Source organism: Moschus berezovskii, chromosome X (genome assembly GCF_049115385.1).
Source record: "Moschus berezovskii isolate FMDL1 chromosome X, NW_MosBer_1.0, whole genome shotgun sequence".
Taxonomy (NCBI): Eukaryota; Metazoa; Chordata; class Mammalia; order Artiodactyla; family Moschidae; genus Moschus; species Moschus berezovskii.
The window spans coordinates 56,570,300-56,581,415 of NC_142488.1; the positions used below are offsets into that span (position 1 = coordinate 56,570,300).

The 11,116-nt window shown below is 39.7% G+C and overlaps 1 protein-coding gene across 2 annotated transcripts in view; it reads right to left on the reverse strand.

The window, feature by feature from the left end:
- Positions 1-10,289, reverse strand: part of ZNF157 (zinc finger protein 157) — a 31,605-nt gene extending 21,316 nt beyond the window's left edge. For both annotated transcript variants that reach the window (XM_088833672.1, XM_088833674.1), the window contains exons 1-3: positions 10,163-10,289; positions 8,680-9,130; positions 6,287-6,493 (exon numbers count right to left, since the gene is read on the reverse strand). In XM_088833672.1, the coding sequence (XP_088689798.1) occupies positions 6,287-6,451 (165 nt within the window). In that variant the 5' untranslated portion in view covers positions 6,452-6,493; positions 8,680-9,130; positions 10,163-10,289. The remainder of the gene's footprint in view (positions 1-6,286; positions 6,494-8,679; positions 9,131-10,162) is intronic.
- Positions 10,290-11,116: the final 827 nt, after the last annotated feature.

Sequence of the window (11,116 nt, forward strand, 5' to 3'; positions counted from 1 at the left end):
GTTGCATATCTGATAAGGGGTTAATATCCAAAATATATAAAGAACTCATATAACTCAAAAACAAAAAACAATCCAATTTAAAAAGGGACAAAGGATCTGAATACACATTTTTCCAAAGAAGTCATACAGATGGCCAATAGGTATATGAAAAAATGCTCAACATCACTGATTGTCAATGAAATGAAAATCAAAACCACAGTGAGCTATCACCTCACACCTCTTAGGATGCCAAAAATTATCAAAAGGACAACAAATGACAAGCGTTGGCGAGGACACAGAGAAAAGAGAACCCTTGTGCACCGTTGGTGAGAATGCAAATTGGTGCTGTCACTATGTGAAACAGTATGGAGATACTTCAAAAAATTAAAAATGGAACAACCATATGATCCAGCAATTCCATTACTGGGTATTTATCTGAAAAAAATGAAAATACTAACTTGAAAAGATATCTGTACTCCCATGTTCACTGCAGCATTATTTACAATAGGCAAGATATGGAAGCAACGTAAGTGTCCAGCCAAAAGATGAATGGATAAAGAAAATATATATGTATATAGATATATACACATATACAGTGAAATATTATTCAGCCATGAGCAAGAAGGACATCCTGCTGTTTGCAACAACTTGAATGGGCCCTGAGGGCATTATGCTAAGTGAAATAAGTAGGACAGAGAATGATAAATAGTGTATGATCTCACTTATATGTGGAATCTAAAACAAAAAAACCAAAACAACAACCAAGCTCATAGATTTAGAGAACAGGTTGGTAGTTGCCAGAGGTGAGAGGAGGGGGTAATATGCATGAAGGGAGTCAAAAGGCACAAATTTTCAGCTAAAAATATATAAGTCATGGGGATGTAATGTACAACACGGTGACTACAGACAATAATATTGTTGTACTGCATATTTGAAAGCTGTATGGTGATGGATGTCAACTAGACTTATGGTGATCATTTAACAGTACATACAAATATCAAATCATTATGTTGTATATCTGAAACTAATATAATATTGTAAATCACTTATACCTCAATTTTAAAATAAATAAGTAAAAGTGTGGTATTGGTAAAAAGACAAATTTATCAATGGAACAAACAGAGAGCAAGGAAATAGACCCACATAAAAATAGACTACTGATCTTTGACAAAGAAACAAAGGCAATTCAATGGAGAAAGGATAGCCTTTCAAATAAATGGCATTGAAACACTTCAATACACACACACACACAAATCCAGACCAAGTCCTTACAACTTTCACAAAAATTAACTCTAAATGGATCTTAGACCTATATGCAAAATGCAAAAACATAAAACTTCTGCAAAACAGGGAGTTCCCTGGTGGCCTAGTAGTTAGGATTCCAGGCTTTCATTGCTGTGGCCCAGCTTCAATCCCTGGTCAGGGAAATGAGATCTTGTAAACTGTATGGTTGGGGCATAGGCTTGGTTTGCCTTGGAAACGAGCAGACAAATAGCTGTGAAAAGAAGAGAAGCGAAAAGCAAAGGAGAAAAGGAAAGATATAAGCATCTGAATGCAGAGCTCCAAAGAATAGCAAGGAGAGATAAGAAAGCCTTCCTCAGCGATCAATGCAAAGAAACAGAGGAAAACAACAGAATAGGAAAGACTAGAGATCCCTTCAAGAAAATTAGAGATTCCAAGGGAACATTTCATGCAAAGATGGGCTCGATAAAGGACAGAAATGGTATGGACCTAACAGAAGCAGAAGATATTAAGAAGAGATGGCAAGAATACACAGAAGAACTGTACAAAAAAGATCTTCACGACCAAGATAATCACAATGGTGTGATCACTCACCTAGAGTCAGACATCCTGGAATGTGAAGTCAAGTGGGCCTTAGAAAGCATCACTACGAACAAAGCTAGTGGAGGTGATGGGATTCCAGTTGAGCTATTTCAAATCCTGAAAGATGATGCTGTGAAAGTGCTGCACTCAACATGCCAGCAAATTTGGAAAACTCAGCAGTGGCCACAGGACTGGAAAAGGTCACTTTTCATTCCAATCCAGAAGAAAGGCAATGCCAAAGAATGCTCAAACTACCACACAATTGCACTCATCTCACACGCTAGTAAAGTCATGTTCAAAATTCTCCAAGCCAGGCTTCAGCAATATGTGAACTGTGAACTTCCAGATGTTCAAGCAGGTTTTAGAAAAGGCAGAGGAACCAGAGATCAAATTGCCAACATCTGTTGGATTATCGAAAAAGCAAGAAAGTTCCAGAAAAACATCTATTTCTGCTTCATTGACTATGCCAAAGCCTTTGACTGTGTGGATCACAATAAACTGGAAAATACTGAAAGAGATGGGAATACCAGACCACCTGACCTGCCTCTTGAGAAACCTGTATGCAGGTCAGGAAGCAACAGTCAGAACTGGACATGGAACAACCGACTGGTTCCAAATAGGAAAAGGAGTACATCAAGGCTGTATATTGTCACCCTGCTTATTTAACTTATATGCAGAGTACATCATGAGGAACGATGAGATGGAGGAAGCACAAGCTGGAATCAAGATTGCTGGGAGAAATATCAACAACCTCAGATATGCAGATGACACCACCCTTATGGCAGAAAGTGAAGAGGAACTAAAAAGCCTCTTGATGAAAGTAAAGACGAGCATGAAAGAGTTGTCTTGAAGCTCAACATTCAGAAAACTAAGATCATGGCATCTGGTCCCATCACTTCATGGGAAATAGATGGGGAAACAGTGGAAACAGTGTCAGACTTTTTTGGGGGGGTTCCAAAATCACTGCAGATGGTGATTGCACCCAGGAAATTAAAAGATGCTTATTCCTTGGAAGGAAAGTTATGACCAACCTAGATAGCATATTAAAAAGCAGAGACATTACTTTGCCAACAAAGGTCCGTCTAGTCAAGGCTATGGTTTTTCCAGTGATCATGTATGGATGTGAGAGTTGGACTGTGAAGAAACCTGATCACCAAAGAATTGATGCTTTTCAACAGTGGTGTTGGATGACTCTTGAGAGTCCTTTGGACTGCAAGGAGATCCAACCTGTCCATTCTAAAGAAGATCAGTCCTGGGTGTTCATTGGAGGGACTGATGCTAAAGCTGAAACTCCAATACTTTGGCCACCTCATGCGACGAGTTGACTCACTGGAAAAGACTCTGATGCTGGGAGGGATTGGGGGCAGGAGGAGAAGGGGACAACAGAGAATGAGATGGCTGGATGGCATCACCGACTCGATGGACATGAGGTTGAATGAACTCCGTGAGTTGGTGATGGACAGGGAGGCCTGGTGTGCTGAGATTCACGGGGTCGCAAAGAGTTGGACACGACTGAGCGACTGAACTGAACTTAACTGAAACTGTATGGTGCAGCCAAAAAGAATGAAAGAAAGAAAACTGCAAATAACAGGAGAAAGTCTAAGTGACTTTGGGTTTGGCAATGTTTTAAAATATAACACCAAATGTATGTTACATGAAAGAAAAACTGACAAGTTGGACTTTACTAAAATTAAAAAATTCTGCTCTTTGAAAGGCACTGTTAAGAGAATAAAGAGACATGCCCAGAACAGGAGCAAATATTTGCAAAACACATATCTGATAAAGGACTTGTATTTAAAATATATTAATACAAAAAACTCTTAAAATCAACAATAAGAAAACATACAATCCCATTAAAAATATGCAAAAGATATGAATAGACACTTGACCAAAGAAGATATACAGATGGGAAATAAGCATGTAAAACCATGTTCAACATCATTTTTCATTATGGAATTTCAAATTAAAACAATGAGTTACCACTACACATTTATTAGAATTGTTAAAATCCAAAAAATGATAATACCAAAAGCTGGCAACGATGTGAAACAAGAATGCTCATTTATTACTGGTGAAAATGAAAATGGTGAAAAACTCTGAAGACAGTTTGGCAGCTTCTTACAAAGTCTTATCATATGACCTACAATTGCACTCCGAGTTATTTACCCAAATGAACTGAAAACTTCTGTACATACATGTTTGTAGCAGCTTTATTCATAATCACCCAAAACTGGGAACAACCAAGATGTCCTTCAATAGGTAAATGGGTAAGCAAATTGTGGTATATCCCTCCAATGGAATATTATTCAGTGATAAAAAAAATGGAGGAACCTTAAATACAAATTGCTAAGTGAAAGAAGCCAATTCGAAAAGGCCACAGACAATATGATTCCAAATACATGACATTTTAGAAATGGCAAAACTATAGAAACAGTAAAAAAAAAAGTCAGTGATTACCAGAGTTTCGGGCAGAGGGAGAGGAAAGATGAATAGTTAAGCACAGATGAAACTGTCCTGTATGAACTGTAATGATGGAAACATGTCATTGTGCATTTGTCAAAGCCCATAGAATATGCAACACAAAGAGTGACCCATACTGTAAACTGTTGACTAATAACATAACAATATTGGTTTATTTAACAAATGTACCACACTAATGTTATCATCTCAATTATTCTGTAAATCTAAAACTGTACTAAAAATTAGGTCACTTAAATTATTTTAATGCTCTTAGCATATAATCCAGCAATGGCACTCACGTTCATTTATTCTATACAAAAACCTTACACAATCATAGCATCCTTATTTGTAACAGCCAAACACTAGAAACAACCAAGATATCCTTCAACTATTGATTGGTTAAGCAAACTGTGATAAATCCATACCATTGAATGTTATTCAGCAATAAAAAGGAACAAGCTAGTCATATATGCAACAATCTGGATGAATCTCCAGAGAATTATGCTGAATAAAAAACAGCCAGTCCCAAAGGTTACATACTGAATGATTCTATTTATATAACACTTGAAATAACAAAACTATAGAACTGGAGCACAGATTATGGGTTGCCAGGGGTTAAGGAGGGAGAGCAGGAGAAGGGAAGTGGGCATGGCTATTAAAGGGCAACATGATGTAAATGTTCGATGTCAATATCCTGGTTGTGATATTGTACCAAGATTTTACAAGGTGTTATGATGGGGGAAACTGGGTAAATTGAATCTACAGTTCAGTTCAGTTCAGTCGCTCAGTCCTGTCTGACTCTTTGCGACCCCATGGACTGCAGCACACCAGGCTTCTCTGACCATCACCAACTCCTGGAGCTTACTCAAACTCATATCCATTGAGTCAGTGATGCCATCCAATCATCTTATCCTCTGTCGTCCCCTTCTCCTTCCCACCTTCAATCTTTCCCAGCATCAGGGTCTTTTCCAATGGGTCATTTCTTCACATCAGGTGGCCAAAGTACTGGAGTTTCAGCTTCAGCATCAGTCCTTCCAATGAATATTCAGGACTGATTTCCTTTAGGATTGACTGGTTTAGTCTCCTTGCAGTCCAAGGGATGCTCAAGAGTCTTCTCCAGCACCACAGTTCAAAAGCATCAGTTCCTCGGTGCTCAACTTACTTTATGGTCCCACTCTCACATCCATACATGACTACTGGAAAAACCATAGCTTTGACTATACGGACCTTTGTCCGTAAAGAAATGTCTCTGCTTTTTAATATGCTGTCTAGGTTGGTCATAATTTTTCTTCCAAGGTGCAAGCGTCTTTTAATTTCATGGCTGCAGTCACCATCTGCAGTGATTTTGGAGCCCAAAAAAGTGAAGTCTGTCACTGTTTCCATCTATTTGCCACAAAGTGATGGGACCAGATGCCACGATCTTAGTTCTCTGAATGTTGAGTTTTAAGCCAACATTTTCACTCTCCCCACTTTCATCAAGAGATTCTTTAGTTCTTCTTCGCTTTCTGCCATAAGTGTGGTGTAATCTGCATATGTGAGCTTATTGATATTTCTCCAGGCAATCTTGAGTCCAGCTTGTGCTTCATCCGGTCCAGCATTTCTCAAGATGTACTCTGCATAGATGTTAAATAAGCAGGGTGACAATATACAGCCTTGACGTACTCCTTTCCTGATTTGGAACCAGTCTGTTGTTCCATGTCCAGTTATAACTGTTGCTTCTTGACCTGCATACAGATTTCTCAGGAGGCAAGTCAGGTGATCTGGTATTCCCATCTGTTTAAGAATTTTCCACAGTTTGCTGTGATCCACACAGTCAAAGGCTTTGGCATAGTCAATAAAGCAGAAGTTTTTCTGGAACTCTCTTGCTTTTTTGATGACCCAACGGATGTTGGCAATTTGATCTCTGGTTCCTCTGCCTTTTCTACAATTATCTCAAAATTAAAATCTGTCTAAAGTAAAAAAATTTTGTCTAAAAAATTTTAAAAAAAGAGAAAAATGGGAAAAGTAGGCGCCTCTTACTTACCTCAAATGATCTACCAGGTTGTCCTGGAACCAGGGCAGGAAACCTCTGGGGTGATTTCCCATTAGCTGGCATGTTGACTCTGGATACCAGTCCACCTTCCAAAGCTGGAGAGGTGTGTGTATATGGGCTGCAGTCAAAATAAATGGAAGATCCTGCAGACTCCATTAAGGGGAAAGCTCAACAGCTCCACAGAGATACCAACAAATCCTAAAAGGACAGTATCCATGTCATCAGTGTCATTCCACATTCACCCCACAAAGGACAGCAATTCCCTCTCTGAGCATTATTCAGGGCAGATTATGGAAATAATTATGATATTGGAGTCAAATTAATGAGCTCAAAGGGGTGCTTCACATTTTACCCAACAAGCCTATCCCTCAATTCCAGGTTCAAGGCAGATCTGGGTTTGGGCAGATCTGAGACTTGAGGCAAGTGAATGGTGCTGAAGTCCCATGGGATAGGCAGGGGAAGGACTTGTCCATGGGGTCCTGCTGGGTGACTGTGGAAGCAGAAAACCTGGAAACTTGGTAATCTAAATGAAAGGGATCTCTTTTGCCCACTTTAATTACTTCGCCATTCTGGGTGAAAAATCTCTCTTAAATTCTTCTACAAGGGGACTTCCCTGGTGGTCCAGTGTTTAAGAATCTGCCTGCCAATGCAGAGGACACAGGTTTGATCCCTGGTCAGGGAACTAAGATCCAACATACCCTGGAGCAACTAAGTCCATGCACTGCAAGTGCTGAGCTGGCACCCATGCCCACATGACACAACAAAGATCCTGTGTGCCACAACTAAGACCTGAAGCAGCCAAATAAATAAAAATAAATTTTAAAAAATATTCTACAGGGAAGTTCTCAGCCTGTTCTTTCTAGAAGATGGTTCAACATTAATAATATTTATTAAATCAACAAATTAGAGGGGGAGGAAACACACTGCTTTTAACTTACACCAAGAAAAAGGCATTCGACACAAGTCAGCAGTCATTACTAATAAAAACTCAAAATTAGGGAAGAAATAAATCACTTAAATATCATAAAAATCATTTACAAAAAAATAGCTCTGAAATACTATGCTAAAAAGTAAAATGATGAAGCAACTGCCATTAAAATTAGTAAAAAGATAGGGATGGCCAATACTATTCAAAATTTTCCTGACTCTGCTGCTGCTGCTAAGTCACGTCAGTCGTGTCGGACTCTGTGCGACCCCATAGACGGCAGCCTACCAGGCTCCCCCGTCCCTGGGATTCTCCAAGCAAGAGTACTGGAGTGGGTCGCCAGTGCCTTCTCCTTCCTGACTCTAGTGCACACGAAAGATGAAATAATCAGAATAAACATTGCAAAGAAATGAAAATATAGCTTTCTTTGTCAGTGATGTGATTTTATACATAGAAAACCTACCAGACTCTACCAGAATTCATAGGGTAATTTGATACAGGACTGGATACAAGATAAACTTATAAAAGCAGATAGTTTTTTTCTGTTTAATAACAATAATCACAAGAAAACAGAAAAAACCATTAGTAGTAGTAACAAGAAAAATATAAAAGTATGCAAAATATACAGGAGCTATATCTAAAAATTTTTTAATTAAAAAAATTGATATAGTCACACAGACAAAAAGATTTAATTAAAATGGATGAAAAGATTTAACTACAATGTCAACCCTTCCAAAAGCATAATAGCAAAGAATAAATGAAAAAGAAAAATTAAACACAAAGCTCAATAATAATAAGATGGTGTCTAGAACACTTTGCAGAATGCAGCTAAAGAAATTCTTAAAAGAGAAATTCATGCTCTTAAGTGTTTTTTTTTTCTTAAATGTTTTTTAACAAAGAAAGGTTGAACATTAATAAATTAACAACCAATTTAAGAAGTTAGATAAAAGAGAAAATAGTACAACTAGAAGGAATTAAGGAAACTGAAAACAGAAGTACATCAGGGAGGATCAACAATACCAAAAGGTGGTTCTTGGGAAATGCTAATAAAACTAGCAAATCTCTGGGGAGACTAAGGAAAACATCTAAACACACATGCACTATTAGGACTTGACAACAACATGCAGCAAGGAATCTAAAAACTGACTACCTAAGAAGCCTCCATCCTTGACCCGCTAGATTCTCGTTTATCAGACTCTTTTAATTCCCCACCAACTTACCCCACAAACTGACAGTCTGCAACTCCCCAGAGCCAACAAAGCCATCACCTCAAAATCATTGATGACTGTCACGCCACAAACCCTCGTGTACTCACTCACTTTAGTGCCGCGCGCCAACAAGACTTAAAACAGTCTGAGGGCCACTTCCGTTTTCTGTCCTCACCTCTGCCACTGCCCCTTTTGGGGCTGTTGACTTCGCACACAATTACACAAGAGCTCTAAGACTGTGGTCCACTCACTCTGAACAATGTGCAGTTAGAGATCTGCGGAGACTTGAACCATGAGCAGCGGTGACGGGCGAGGAACATGGCTGCGCCGAGGTATTCCACTACGAGGGCCGTCATCTTAGCGTCCTTTCCGTACAGTGGGCTGTTCCATAGAAGGCGACGGCGGGGGGCGTCGCTCATGCGTAGAAACTTTCTGAAGGCCAGGTTTCAAGAGAAACTGGCCTTTCGAACTGGGTTCTATAGGTCTGTGCAAAGTTTACAGAAGCATAAGTTCCAAACCGCACCCCAGGGAAAGGGGAGATGTGTCCAGATCTTCAAGGGAGCTAAAAAGAAATGCAGGATCGCAGTTTCTTCTTGGGAGATATCACTGGACCAGAGAAGGAGTCAGGGTGGTACAATCCCCTCCTTGAGGATACCATTGGTAAGAGGGGGGGAAAGTCAGGTCCCCTCCTGGGCGATACCACTGTAGAAGAGAGAGGAGGAGTCAAGGTGGTACAATCTCCTTTTAACGTACTGTGGAATTGATATCAAGAAGTGTTTGATCCCCTCAATTTTCATTACCCCACAAAAATGATTGTAGCTAGGAATAATATTACTAGTCTTTGATATAGATAATTAATGTTTTTCAGAAAATTATCAATAGAAAGACATTTAGAAAATTTATAAGCACACTTTCAATGAAAATGAATCTCTAAGATCCGCCCCCAACATCTGCTATCAACCAGGTTAGCCTCTCTTATATGGAAATTCAGGAGCTGCTGCTGTCTCTTGGGACAGAAGAGAATTCTGGGTGTTCTTCACCTCTGAATTCCTATGCACATTCTTCAAAACCCTATCCTAGTATACCCTCCTGCAGGGAAACCACTCTGACAAGAGGTAAAGAGCTCTTTTCTCTGCTGAATGTGTTTCAAACCAAGCAGGTAGACCCTGGCTAAGGGTGGGTAGGGATTGCTGAGTACCCTAAGTACATTCATTTCTTCTCTATGGGCCTCAGCCCAATAATCTGGAGTAGTTATGAACTGGATGGAGACAGAATGGCAAATGTGAGAACATTGCTGTAACACACACACCTCTACATAAATTTCCAAAACTTATTATTGTTGTGATTTCTGGTCAACATCTCAAATCCTAGATCCTGTTTACTTCCATCAATGCCTCTCTGAACTGATGTCAAAGCTGAGCCTTTCTTAACTCTACCAACACCTATCTGGATTCATTTTCTCTATTAATGCTTTACTGAAAGTTTTATTTTCCTTTTAGGTTTGAAGGATTCGTTAACAAAAGAAACCACTTGTTATACACACATAAACAATTTCAATTTTTGATAGAGTATTTAACTTAATTTCAATATACAGTCATTAGAAGCATCGAAATAAATAGAAACCAATACAATAATGTAAAGTAATTAGCCTCCAATTAAAATTAAAAAAAAAAGAAATAGGAACAATAGGGAAAAGCAACAGCATCTGCATAGCCAAATTGGGCTGACACTTACATCCAGACTTGACCAGTGCTAGAAAGTCCCAAATGACAGCAATCTGAAGTCCAAATTGAGAAAGGGTCCTGGGCAGAGAGTCCACTCCATGAGTGAGACTTCACACTGCAGCTTTGGAGGCTTCCCCATATAATCCCAGGCCACAAACTGATATCATCATCCATTTACTGGCAAAAATGCAGCTCTGGTTTTTTTTTTCTTTAATTTTTATAATGCTGTCTGTTTCACCTTGTGAGTCATAAGATTAGTTAGACCTCAGGAGACTAGCAAGGTCCCAAGCAGCTTAAGAAATTCCAAGACCTACTCCCTTTCTTATCTAAAGTGCCACTTGACTTGCTGGTAACAATTGTGCTTGCAGGCAGGCATGAAGTCCAGGCAGGGTCAGAATTCGGTCAGAGGCCTGCTCCCCTGATTCTGACGCCTGAACAAGACTCAGTTCAGTTCAGTTCAGTTCAGTCGCTCAGTCGTGTCCAGCTCTTTGCGACCCCATGAACCACAGCACGCCAGGCCTCCCTGTCTATCACCAACTCCTGGAGTTCACTCAAACTCATGTCCATCGAGTCGGTGATGCCATCCAGCCATCTCATTCTCTGTCGTCCCCTTCTCCTCCTACCCCCAATCCCTCCTAGCATCAGAGTCTTTTCCAGTGAGTCAACTCGTCACATGAGGTGGCCAAAGTATTGCAGTTTCAGCTTCAGTCCTTCCAATGAACATCCAGGATTGATCTCCTTTAGAATGGACTGGTTGGATTTCCTTGCAGTCCAAGGGACTCTCAAGAGTCTTCTCCAACACCACAGTTCAAAAGCATCAATTCTTTGGTGATCAGCTTTCTTCACAGTCCAACTCCCACATCCATACATGACCACGGGAAAAACCATAGCCTTGACTAGACGGACCTTTGTTGGCAAAGTAATGTCTCTGCTTTTTAATATGCTATCTAGGTTGGTCATAACT